Source organism: Sinohyriopsis cumingii, unplaced genomic scaffold (genome assembly GCF_028554795.1).
Source record: "Sinohyriopsis cumingii isolate HCF-2022 unplaced genomic scaffold, ASM2855479v2 utg002964l, whole genome shotgun sequence".
NCBI classification, from domain to species: Eukaryota; Metazoa; Mollusca; class Bivalvia; order Unionida; family Unionidae; genus Sinohyriopsis; species Sinohyriopsis cumingii.
In genome coordinates, this window is record NW_028316353.1 from 94,784 (window position 1) to 109,303 (window position 14,520).

Below are 14,520 nucleotides of genomic sequence, written 5' to 3' on the forward strand. Positions count from 1 at the left end.
CATCCATCTCTCTCTCTCTCTCTCTCTCTTTTTCTCAATCCATCGACACATCTCTTTATCTTCAAGCTATTTTTCAGGAGGAAATAATGGAGTCATCTATTCCAAGTAAAGAGTCCCCATCCCGTTGTATGCCTAAATTATGCTTTCATTGAAGTACTCTCAGACTTGTATATGACAATAGTTTTAACTATCTAAAGAGAAACGAGAAAAGATTTTTTTAAACTTTATTGCATCACTTACTTTAGAGATATACACACTTCTTCCCTAACGTTACTGGGGGATGTATCTAAATCTGCCACATTACTATAATCAAGATCTGTAGATTCGTCTCCAGTGCTGGGCAGACAATAAATCTCTTTACTTCCGGATCCGGTGCACGAAGAGAACATTCCTAACAGACTCCCAATAAGCATAGCAGTTCCTGCAAAGTCAATTAAAACTGTTAGAGCGATGGGTAAGTTTTACCTCTTCCCGCTAATCCCCGAACAATGCATACGTACATAAGGTGACAAGAAAAAAGCTAGAACAATATCCAGATAGTTATAGTCTTTCAGCTTTCAGTCTGCTAGGATTTGCGACTAAGAATTTCAGTGACTTATGTTAAACAGGGCTGGAAGGAGAGAATGTAACAGTCATCCAAATTTTCAAGATAGTAAAGGCACAGTCAAAACACACAATACGATCAGTACCATAGGAAGTGATATCTTTAGATGAAACACTTTCTACAGAAGATTAGGGATAAATCCAAAATATATATCTCATCAAGTTTTGTGCGATCATCTGTAAATACGTGCCTATTTTAAAAGAATTCCTAGGAAACAGGACATGTGTCGAGATATATGGTCACACACACACACACACACACACACATACATACACACACACGCACGCACGCACGCACGCACATATGCGTACATACATACATGCTTGTGAATTTATTCTATCATAAATCTTTTCTATTTACTTATAGTTCAAATGCTCTTCCCTCAATATTTGCTTAACAAATGCATGAACAAAATAACGGCTAGACTGTCAGGTCTCGACAGATGAACGTCATCATTCATTACATCTGAGGAAATTTGGGTGTCACCCGTATCTAACCAAACCTACAAAAGCATTAAAGGTAAAAACCATACCTGCCAATATGAAGCTCCACGTGTAGGACTGCGTGTGTCTGAGCAACAATCCTGGACAAAAAAATTACATTGTTAAAGAAAATTTGATTAACTTTGGTGAGACAGGATTGGGTTCGGTGGACGTGTGAATACAAGCACGATCGTACCTGTTAAGACTGAATCGTTATCAGGCATTGCATCATACATTTGTTCATTTGTTTTAAAGTTATAAATATAATAATGACAAACTAAAGGTATAATAATGATTGGTCCTATAAATCAGTCCCAAACCAGTATTGATAGGGGCCCTAAACCGTCAGTCAGTATCAGTACAGGTTTGGGGCTGATTTATCGGACTTGATAATGATGTAACAGGTATGATAATGTATGATAATGATGTCATAGATATGATAATCATATTATTTATATAATAATGGTGTTACAGGTATAATCATGATGTTACAGTATGATAAGGATGTCATAATATGATAATGATGTCATATGTATGATAATGATGTCATAGGTTCGATAATGATGTTACAGGTATGATAATTGTGTTACATAATTGATAATCATGATACAGGTATGATAATGATGTTATAGGTATGATCATATACGATAATAATGCCACAATGTGGTAGTTTTATTACCAAATCTAATCCATCCAAATGAAAGACTGTAGTAGATTTTATTTTTCTATTCGTAAATTCTCAACCATACCATAATCACAAATTAACCCGTGCATAATATCACGTGGTATTTAAGTGAACAATCTTGACCTGACTCTGATTCAGACATTACCTGCAATCGGTGGCCCCAGAGAGTAACCGATGCCGCAGAAAAATGAAGCCAGTCCAAATGCTTGGGAAAGATTATCAACACCAACCAATGAAATCAAGATCGGAGTCATGATAGCGTTTGGACTTCCCGTGTATAGTCCCACTAGAATGGCAAACGCCTTCTCTGCCCCGGTTAAGCTGCCATATATAGGGAACAAAACGGCTACCAGACCACCTACACCCATGGTTCCCAAATAGATAGTCATGGCGTCCAGTCCACTTTTGTCCACTATTGATGCTCCGAGAATTCTTCCAGCTGTGTTAGCAATACTAAAGAGTTCCATGACACTATTGATGTTTCCTTCACTGGTACCTTGCATATGAAGATAGTTTGGCAAATGCAGAAAACACACAGATAATGTTAAATTCACCATACTTGTACTGCAAAGGAAAATCATAAATTTAACATTTCTTAATAAATCTAATTTGATATATTTCTTCAGAGCAGTGATACAATTTTCTTTCCCTAATTCCTGTCGCCGTTTGAGATTTTGAACTTTGAGATCCTTTTCAAGCCTAGAGGGATGGCAAATCATTCCAACGATGCACAGGTGGGCGTTCAGGGCACCCAAAATAAGAAATGCGCCACTCATTCCATATGTATCAAGGATGAAACTTGCCAGAGGCGAGGCTGCAAACATTCCTGTTCCAACAAAAGCCACTGAAAGGGAAATCATCAGATTCCTCCGCTTCTCAAAATAGTATCCCAAAACTACTGGAAAACACGAGGCAGCAAACGCATTGCCGATACCTAGAAAAAGAACTTATTTTGTTATTTGATAAAAAATATGGTTTTTGCGTAAAGTACTTTGGTTATTTTTTTTTTACCCAATGTATTAAGATATTGGAATCTTTGGTTATGTTAGGTACATTGCTAACCTGTGCTTGTGTCTGTCTCTCAACACTTTACTATTCTAAGCATAATTCTATTTTCTCATTACATGCAGTAAGTGTAGTTTTGATAGCGTACCTTAGTTGTTTGGTTTTCATTAATAATTGTAAATGAGAGAATCCTCGATAATCTTTGGATATTGTGTAGCCCAATTGCATGCTATTCATGTACGAAGAAAATAAAATTCGAGAATCGGGTAATTGATGAGGAAATGAGATTATTTTTTTTCCCCCAATGTCGGTTCTTAAATCGCAATTAACTAGCATGATCAGATTGTTCCTAAGAACAAATACAGTGTCCCGTTACATAAACTCGGGTCTCAAGTCGTTTAATATTTGATTCATATAATTTTGATTCAAGTGACTGTTATGAGGCAAGATAATTTGCATTCCTGCGTCCAAGGATTCGATTCTGGAAAATCATAAATTGCCAGATACCAGAACATTAAGGTAACATCCAAATATTAAATTCTACTAGATGTTGTCAGATGATAATTCTACCAAGGGGTCTAAATGAATCTAAAATTACTCACAACATTATGGTACAGCAGTACAATTGATAAAACTTCTCTGAGACCATGACAATAGAACTTGTATGCCAAATTTCGATATACGGCGTATAAATTAGCTTTGTTCATTAGACACAAAATTACTCTAAGAATTACAATTGAAAATTTCTACTATTTTCTAAACTGATTGATATTTAAATCATGCAAGCTTATACAGAGTGCCAAGTTAAATCAAATCTCTTCATAAATAAATACTTTACTATGGCGGACAATAGTCTGAGTGAATCCGATGCCAGGACGCCTCATTAATAAGCGTACTTATCACTGATAATCAGACTTGTATTAAAGCTTGGCGATATGAACCAGTAAACAAAGTATGTTCAAACTCCCAAAAGCCTCTTCTTTGGAAACATCCTCATTAATGTAGATGCAAAAACTCGTCATCATATCTACACTAATGTTACGAATAATCGAACTTAATTCAGAGATCCTCGTGATTTACATTCAATACCAAGACGATCAAATCTAATACAAAATCAATCCTCTACATTGGTAATATTTACCAGGTAATCTCAATAACAGGAATAAATAGATATCCTCATAGATCTTATTAACACTTACAAATCAGAACAGATCAAAATCTAATAAGAAATACAGTCTCTACGCTGGTATCAAGCTCAGTCGAACAGCTGCCAGAACTCCTTCCTAATACGCATTGGTGTGATGGCTTACCTCCAATGATACCATATGTGAAAATAAGCACCCCAATGCTTCTGACGTAAGCGCTTGACAGATATGCAGAGGTGGTCAGTATCCCGGCAATCATTAGTGAAGTTCTACAGCTGAATGTGCTGATGACCACACTGGCCACTGGACCTGTATAAAATCAAAACACATGGCTTAACCGTTTTGTATCAACTCGCTGAAGAAAAATGCTGCAAACATTATATTAGCAGTATAAATACGGCAGATCTTAGGACTCGTATTAGTATATTAGAAAATGTTTGGATCACTCGTATTTTTTAAAAATAAAAATCCCCATATGACTTTGGATGGTATTACGCGTTAGCGTGGCTTAAACACTAAGATGCAGAACTAGTTTATTCGACCCAAATTTTTTCTCAGCCTTGAAACTTGGATCAACTTATACGAATACATTTCTTGACTGTTCATATTTTTAAACCATAGTAGACATTAGTGTTGCCTTACACTTGTAAATAATAACCTATGGTTGTTCTTTGTTATGTTTTTTGCATTTTGTATCCACATACGAGTGCATTTCTGGACCACTCATATCTTCGTAAATGTAAAATACCTTTAATTCACTTGAAATTAGTATATATTGAATTACACTCTTTGTCACGAAATTGGGAGTACTGTCAATACATTATATATGAACGAAAATGTACTCTGGTTTCAGTATCGCGTACAGCTTTACCCGAAGGTAGCTTGTTTTGAATTTGAGCTATTTTAAAATACTGAGTTCGGTCCACCCACTACTGTACCGGCAAAGTGGTTGCAGTGAAAAGCTTATTTAAACTGACATATGACCATCCATCATGTTTTATTTGTTTAAAAACCATAGACCATCCACTTTCTGTTCTCCACTGTTTTCTTTGAAAACCCGAGGCCACTGACCTTCAAGATTTTATAAACAAACCACAAGCCACCCCAAACTATTCTCCAAATTTTCTTTTTATAGAAAACTCCAGACCGCTGGCTTTACAAATTTTCTATCAAAAGCCTTGGTCAATGACTTTTCAAGAGGCAACTGACCTTAAAAATGTAACGAAATATTTTAGGCTTTTGATCATTAAATCTGATGCAAAACCCATGGGTAGCTACTTCCTACCCCAGACATGTCAAAATGACAAAAATAATACCATGGTCTCAAAGTGTTTTGAAGAGATCGGAGGTACATGCTTTCAAAAAATTTTTTAAACAAATCTGACCCACTTATCTTCTCTTGTTTTCAAAATTTAACAAAAATCGGACCCACTGATCTTCGCTTGTTTTCAAAATTTTATGAAAATCTCCAAGAGACTGATATTGTTTGAACAAGCCTGGACTGCTGATCCTCAAACAAAAAAAAGGTTCTGAAAATAAAATTTGTTTGGAAAACCATGGACCACCCAAACTTAACAAGCACTGAAAACAGAGTAAAAGAGCCATCGTGAATCCCCATTTTTTTTTCAAAGTAACACTTATTAATAAATTTCAGAATTTCCAGGTAAATAATTCTCATGAAGGTTGTGGATTTCACAAATAGTCTGTCTATTTTAATTTCTTAGAATTTGAAAATAGCAGTGTACACACTGACTATAGGCAATAATTGTCAAGAGAAGCAGGATTTCACAGCAAAAGAAAACTTGTAAAGATCTCTGTTTTTTTCTCTGAGATTTGTTACTAAAGTACATGTTTATTTCAAATTAAAATCTAACAAATATAAATCTGTAGTTTCTGATAAATAAAACTTTTTCTGCAGTTAATTTTTAAGCATTTATAAGATGATTTAATCCTGAGAAAACTCATTTAAATACTACGCTTTGCAATAAAATGCAATGCACATCTGGATACATTTAGGTTAAAATCCATGCACATGTGAAGATTATACGTTAAATACAACAACATAGTGAATGCATGCATTTTTTCCCTTGATATGGTAAATCTGCAGCCTACATGTATTTAGTGTATGAAATTCGTGTAGACCTATGTTTATTAAAATAAGAAACTGTGATAATTATTTACAATTATTGTCAAACTATGTATCATTGATAAAACATGTAACGTAATTTTAGATGATTTATCAGCTAATTATCTTAATGTTAATTTTTAGGAGGACATTGGAGTTCTTCCTGTGGCTTAGAGAAAAGAGCTGCCAACCTCGAGCTGTCAGCCATAATGGTGAGTGTTCGGGTTTCCGCCATGGAATATTTGTTCTATTAATTGAGCTCACCTGTTAATTCTAACCAGTTCCTGATCCATGCATTTAGCCCTTTGTCAATGTAATGATTTGAGATTGATATAATTAATGTTTTTAAGAGCTCCCGGTGCACCTAAAGCTTGAGAGTAGCTCGTCAGTCGCTACAGCTTCACCAACCAACCAGTCTTTAGTTTCTAATCTTAAACCTTGGTTCTAAAATCGGAGTGAAACCAAACGTGTAGTTCAGTTGATCAATGATTCGTACCAACTAATATGAACTGAATAAACAAAAACGATCCTGTCTCAAAGACAACTAGTGCACTCCAATAATTTAGTTGGCTGTAGTCTAGGTTTAAAACTATAACATTACTTCTCTGATCAAATGACAGCGAAGTCAATTTACTCAAACCATAAACAGTATTTATAATATCTATATTATGACACTGAAGGTTAAGATGCTTTCATAAATACTAATCAACTGTGGCTTCAAATTAAATTGGATAAAAGTAGTAAATCGAAAAGACAATTAAAATAATCTGAACTAAACGACAGACTTATAAAGCAGCCTACTTGCACATTATACAAACAGACCAAACAACTATTCAAATATGGAAGGTTTATGTAAGTCGTGCAGTTTTAGTCAGACGTTGAAAACGTCAGAGTTTTTAAAAGATTCAACTATAATTAAAAATATATTTAGACAGTTTTAGATGTCTTCTCAAGATATACCTGGGATAATAAAGTAGAAACGAAAACGGAAGAGGATTTAAACGGCTCTTTTATAGAAGTATTTTAAACGAGAAACCAGAAAAAAGATACAGTTTGATAAAGGAAACGAGTTTTTTTAACCTAAGTTCATGACATTAATTGAGAAAGACTATACTGTAGTAGATTAAAACATCAGATAATACAACCAGACAAAACTTGCCAGTGAATGTGGAGAAGCTACAAAAGATGCATATTGCTTATTTATAAAACAAATAGATTGTATACTAATTTCATATAGGAAAATCGTACACCTCACTAAAACAGACAAAAACAAAACGATCACCTACATTTTAACTGAAAGATAGGAATTACAATGGAATACATTAAAATCAGCATGTAGATTGATATCAAAGAACCAGCGAAAAATAGAAGGAACACAAATAAAATAAAATTTAAAGTTGTAGAACTTTTTGATGCTAGTTTAGATGCATATTTTGATTGAACAGTCAGTAAGAAACAAATATATAACTTTACATGCTGATAAATTTATACCAACAGGAGGACATTCATATATTGATTGAACAGATTAGATAAATGAAAACCTGTTTAAATTAAAAATTAGTTATAAAAATGTTTTTCCCTTTTCAATAGAATCTATTTCAAATCCATCTATGTATCATCCTTATGGGCCAGAAAAATAGAGATTTGATGATATTAACATTGATTTAATAAATATCCAATAAATATGTAAATGATAAAACATTTGAAAACGAATGTAATATATCTGTCATTGTCTATAAACCAGTGGAAAAACTGATAAAACTAGTTAGAATAAAAGAACGAGAAAGACACTCAATGGAGACCTTTCAGTCATATTTAAAAGAGACAATAACTCTTTTCAGTAAATAGAGGAATAAAAGATTATCATAATTGATCTTATCTCAAATACAATATATATATCGCGTATGTGAAGAAGGGATTCCTAAGGACGACAGAAACTATCTTTTAATTAAATGTCTTATTCAGGTCCACGAAAAGTTGACGAATGTGATCAAAATTAACGAAGAAAACACTAACGAAGCACGCTCTGCCATTGGCTAACACACAATAAAAGATCATGATATATATCGCGTCTGTAAAGAGGGGATTCCTAAGGACGATAGAAACTATCTTTTAATTAGATGTATTATTCAGGTCCACGAAAAGCTGACAAATGTAATCACATTAACAAAGCAAACACTAACGAAGCACGCTCTGCCGTCCGCTAACACACAACAAAAGATCATGATCATGTTAACTGGATAATATAGAGATTATCGATACCTAAAGTGTAATTTTGGTTATAATATAATGTAAAACATATTCCATTAATTGTTTATAATTTATCTCATACGGTTATAAACTAATTATCACAGCCTTAGTACCAAGTAAGACCCAGAAGCATGAATTATGTAGAGCAATGACGAGAAGCATATTTCGCATACTATTTATATTTTGTAGATCTGAAAATAACGGCAAAGATGTTTTTGTAAAAAGAACAAAAAGAGTTTTAGATAGCTATTTTTTCATGAGTCAATTAATAGAGCAATTTACAAATATTAGTAAAGACACTGACAGAAAAAATATAACAAATATATTCTGAGAAAATCGAACCAGAAGACAAAGTGAACAAGTTCTCGAAATACGTTTGGAAAAGATATTTGTTTCTGCGAATACATATATTCATCTTAAATACTGAATTAAACTTACTTACCACCAACCAAGAAAACATATTCAAAATTAATCGGATCCAGAAATTTACAGAAGATTACCAATATCCAACTGATGTTATGAAACTTTGAAAAAAAATTTTTTTGCCGATCTTCACGACTACTATGTAGCGAAAAATACTTTCATATAATGCGATATTTTTGAAGAATTTAGATAGGTGTGTATTAATAATAAAAATTCGACACAGCACATTATTTTAATGCACAATGACTAGTCAACGATGCAAGTTTGAAAGTAAGTAAGGTATAATTAATTTTGCTAACATATTATGATATCTGTTATGAGACTGAGTCTTGAAAATGAGGAGCAGTATTTATGACACCAAGGAGATACTCCAGAGCAAAAACAAAAAGAATATTTCATCAATAACAACAATGCAATAACAAATGATGGTTATGGTGCCAAATCTAAGCCAGATACTGTATCATAGACTCGTGAATTAAACATGGGCGTGACTGTGTTACGTACATACTGATGTCTTTTAGAAACTTTAAACAGGCAAAACAAAGGACAGAACACAATAATGTCTAGGAGTGATATTTGCATTGGCGGAATTTAAACAGTAGAATTAGAAGTACCAAAACATTTCCACTTTTAGTTTAAAGATTATGTCTGGCATATGAAAATGAAAAACTAATTCTTAGTAAAGATAATTTATCTCCACTACAATTTTTTTTACAGAAGATAAAATGACAACAAATATTTTCAGTACCTTAATTATTATATACTTCACAAACAAAGAAAATATGCTATTCATTATCGCAATTTTTTAAATTATAACTTCTGGTGTGGAATAAGCCTAAAATATTCATATATCAGTTATGTTCCATTAAGAGCTCTGGTTGACATTTATACACTTAAAATAACAGATATTTAAGACCAAAAGGAAAATAAATAAATAAAATAAACAAGTCCGAAAATAGTCCATTAAATAATAGGTTAATTCTGTCTTCTGAAAATAGATATACATTTAAAAAAGATAACTAATTTAAGAATGCACACTAATAAATAGAACTATTTGAAACTTCAGAAGGATATTTCATTTTTAAGAAAACAATAATTGAAGGCGATATGGCATTAGTTAGTTGAAGGAAGAAGACAATAAAATTATTCAAATCAATTTATGATGGCAAACAAATTTATCAAACCAATTTATGGTGGCTTTTACCATGGTAGACATTGCTGATGTATGACTTTATTACGACAGGGTGAAAAACTAATATTGTGACAAATGAGGCTAAAAATTACCGATACAGATGCTCTGCATCAGCGTTGAAACAGAGAACTTATGTTATAATATGAAAGAAACTATTATCTTTCACTACACAAGCCACAACAAAAATGTTATCCTCTATGAAAAACAATAACTAACAAGGAAGTTGCTAGAATATTTAACGATGAGATGAGTGGTGTTGGGGTACAATATGTTGTTTTTTTTTTGTTTAGGGCGAGCTGCATATTTTTATGACTCACGTAGCAGAAAAAATAAGCGGATGTATTCAGATACTGTTGTGTATATCTTAATTTTCTGTAACTTCTGGTATATGATTTTATATAATTTTCGTAATTTTTATTCATGGTCGTAAACTGTATATAATATTTTTGTTATAAACTGTGTGCGTAATTTGGCTCTATTGAAAACACATTACGTGGGATCTATAAATAGGTGTTTACGTACGTGTTGACAATTAGTAATAATAATCGTATTAATAAGACTTAAAATGGCGCATATGGCGTATTTTCTCAGTGACTAATGAGATATGGAAGTTTCAAGAAGAATTATGTGGATTCCCATTGGTTACAAGAGGTCATGTAAATGTATGTAGTTTTGTCGTTAATCAATAGTGTATTTTGTCACATGGGGTCTATTGCGAACTACAGTCGCAAAAAATATACGGTGCATATAAGGCGATAGTTGAGCATCCAGTTTCATTCCGATTTTTAAACTCATTCACACCTTTTGTGTTCCTGATGTAAGTCTGCAGATGTGTTTTATGCTGTACTAAATTAATTTTGGAGAGGAAAAACATTTGTTTGGACTGTTTAGTGGTGATAGAATATGCTTATTATTTGTACTCTTAAATTATTCTGGAACTGTTATAAATTATTCGAAAGAATTCTGGACAACGCCATCTTAACGACGTCACGGTTCTTGGAGGACCAGTTCATTTCCTGTATTGAACATTATAAGGGACTTTTCACTCGTTTAACTTTCATAGACCTTTATAAGGACTTAATTAGATTCACATCATTATATTCTAAGTTCCTCCATATTTTTCATTTATGACTTTAATAATTAAATTGTTTGTTAAGTTTTACAAAATCTGATGGTTTTGCTTCTTTTCTGTTACTTAAGTTTGAGAGCATAGAGTTGTAACAATACATCTTACTAAAAAGAAGCTCAAATTGCATGTGTATAAATTAAAATAAGAAAACAAATGAAATTTCACCGAGAGATAAATTTATTTAGATCACACTATCAGGATGACAATATCATGAACAATAAGGTCGTTCTTTCACCTTATGGCGATAATCGGTACTTGGTGGATCTCTTAGCTAGTTAATCACCGTCCAGTTTCAATCAAAAGGATATTCCAGTGTAGTTAAATATGATTTTTTCTTCTCTCACCAAAAATGAACTATTACATTTATATTAATTAACTGCTGGTACTACATCATTTTCGTTAAAATGTTTTCATAGACTTATCTTTTGAGTAAATATTACTATAAAGGTAACGTTTTCAAGAAAATCATGGATGAAAGAATTATACTTTGTATTATTATTATTATTATTACTCATTAATAATGCTGACTTTGTTAAATTACTTGATTTCTCTTTTGCATGTTCTAGAATTATAAGGAAGAGCACAAGAATACGATAAAGACTGATCTAAAGAACGTGTGTGGTTTCAAATTTATTCGAGTATGCAATAGATTGGATAGTTTCTGAACCCTTGTTTTGTTCATTAGCAGTTATGATTTTAACCGTCTCAGTTTGTTTTACTCCACGGCCCTTTCTCTGTTTTATTTGTTCTCATAGACGTTGGTAACCATACATCCCAACCGAAGAACTGCAGCTTGTAGTTTAGGTCTTATACTATTTCAGATGTGTGTGTAATACACTGGTGTGTGAGACTGAGATGCCTAACGTTTTCATGTTGCGAGGAGTTTGTGTTTTACATATGGTGCCGTCACAGCTCTCTCTCTCTCTCTCTCTCTCTCTCTCTCTCTCTCTCTCTCTCTCTATATATATATATATATATATATATATATAAATTGTTTCAAAGCTATTTATTGCCAATATAAACACTAGTGCCTATCAGAAGTGAAATAATAACAACATACCCATAAAGTTATCTATCTGGCAAAAATATTTAAATGTAGGTTTCCTAGACTTTCCTAAATTAACGTCAGGATTGGTGACAAAGACAACAAGGTTCATTGAAATATACTATGTTGTGATATTGAGTAACTAAACCTTGTTCTATTAGCATTGTTTTTTTTAAGTAATCAAGTGACTTCATTCTGTTTATTAAACTCAATGGTTTTTCTTCTGTAATTCCTTGATTCTTACATCATGTCTTGTTCACTCCTGATTAGATCCATTATGATCGAGTGAATTACTTTCTGTGAATGCTGAACCACTGGAAATTGTTCCTCTGGTTATTACTGCTAGTGTTGCCATTTAATGTTTGTAAATTTGTACGTTGTTTCCAAGTTCTATTGATATGATTTCAAAATGTTTCATTTACTTGTATGCATAAATTTACTTTATGAGGGGTATTGTTCACGTCTTTTATGGAATAGAATTATTCAACCATATGAGGATGGTGGTTGGCTCATCTCTCTTAACTAAAGTGATATATACAACAACCGTCCAGGTTGGTTGCACTTCGAGCCTCCTTGTCTTAGGTGACCAAAATCCCTGTTTGAAACCGTTGAAGAAAATGTACGCAATGATTTAATACCTGACGGTATCCTGCGATATTTGTGCCCATGTTTGAAGACTGTCTCATTGGTATATTTAAGGATCCATTGTAGATGATATGCATATTTCAATTCCTGTCATCTTGCAGAGAATTGCAAGTTATGTATCTGTTTTATTTTATGGCTTTCGTTTACTATGGACCCCTCCTGTGGCCTAGTGGTTAGAACGTCCGCCTCGGATACGAAAGGTCGCGGGTTCGAACACCGGCCGAATCATACCAAAGAATTATAAAACTGGTACTAACATATACCTCGCTAGGTGCTCAGCAATAAGAAGTTAGTGTTAGGAATGTTCGGCTTGGTTGACCTGGTGTCAGGAATAATGTCACTGGGTGGGACATCATGCTACATCTCTGCGGCATGATGACCCAGTGCTAGACATCACCGTAAATTGCCACATTGCTGATATCGTAGCTACATTACTGAAAAATTGTTTAAGCTACGTTAAAAATCCAAATCACACACACACACACACACGCACGCGCGCGCGCGTTTCCTATGTGAGAAAAAAATCAAAAAACATAATTAGTAACTTAGAGATTTTTTTTAATCAGAAGGATACGCTTTTCCAATATTCATGTAGGGGCTATGGAAAAGTTCCATCGTTTTTGGAAACTGCTGCAGTCATCGGTAAGACGCTCACAATTAAATAGGATGAAGTTATATTGGATACAGACATTGGTATGAGCAATTCAAGTCTTTCTTCGGAAACGACTTCGAATATATGGTGGTATATGATATTTACAAGTTCTTTCTTGTTCGTCTAAGACTTTAAAATAGATTAAATCGTGAGACTGTATAGCACAATGTAATTCATCGGGATTAACTCATCTCAAGAAATCGGTGGCATGTTTGAGTCGCATCCCTTTAGTGGACATTGTACACATGTGTCTCGTAAATATTTGATACCAGTCTGAATTCACATTTTTATTTGATACCAGTCTGAATTCACAAAAATATCAAACCTTTTGATGTTCGACATTTCAAGGAAAGGCCGAATCCCTGTAAGTATGTCTCGTACAGAAATGGAACAGTGTTCGAAATCGAGTACATAATTCATCAATTCACATCACAATTTGTTTTCAATTTTTGACAGGAACAGGAAGTATAAATAATAGAAACAGCACTCTGGTACCATCAGGGCGCCTACAGAATTGGGAACATGTAGCTGGCAGCTATTAAGTTTTACGGATGTATGCCAAAACATATTTAGAGGTGAAATCGGGGGTGAGTGGGTGGGTGCAAGTGCCCCAACCCCACCCCTTGCTCATATGTGCCCATGGGCACCATAAAATAAAAATCTTACCAAACAGAGAGAGCAGGCCGGTGTTAAGGCCCCCAACCAGTGCAGTTTTCGCCTCGTCGTCTCGAAATCGGTCTAGTAACCCTAAGTAAAGGATACCACCCATAAAGGTTGAGGTGGAGATCATGAATATGCCAGCGTAGACCGATATTAGTACCAGCCAAGCCCATCCACCATCAATGTCATCTCTGCGACGCCGGATCATTGCCCTGTCTGTGACGAAGACGATAAATTTTATATACAATATTGAACATATCGCTCTGCAAGAAATAAGTATGCATATAAGAGTCGTATGTATCACATGACCAAATCAAATTGCACCTAGGAGACCGCAAATTGCCCCTTTGCCATGCAAAGGATATAAACAGGCGACACTTATTAAACACATTTCATAAATTTCAAAGGACTGAACACAATACATGATTATATTTTTATCTTATGGGTACTAGATGGACATTTTATTGTTAGATAATCA

The 14,520-nt window shown here is 33.8% G+C and overlaps 1 protein-coding gene across 1 annotated transcript; it reads right to left on the reverse strand.

Annotated features, from left to right (window-relative positions):
- Positions 1 to 210: 210 nt before the first annotated feature.
- LOC149769949 (monocarboxylate transporter 12-like) lies at positions 211 to 14,298 on the reverse strand. Its single transcript, XM_089949624.1, has 5 exons — positions 14,049 to 14,298; positions 4,087 to 4,230; positions 1,917 to 2,705; positions 1,137 to 1,187; positions 211 to 421 (listed from the first exon to the last, which is right to left on the reverse strand). The coding sequence occupies exons 1-5, from the start codon at positions 14,248 to 14,250 to the stop codon at positions 237 to 239; spliced, it is 1,371 nt and encodes a 456-aa protein (XP_089805750.1). The 5' UTR covers positions 14,251 to 14,298; the 3' UTR covers positions 211 to 236.
- Positions 14,299 to 14,520: the final 222 nt, after the last annotated feature.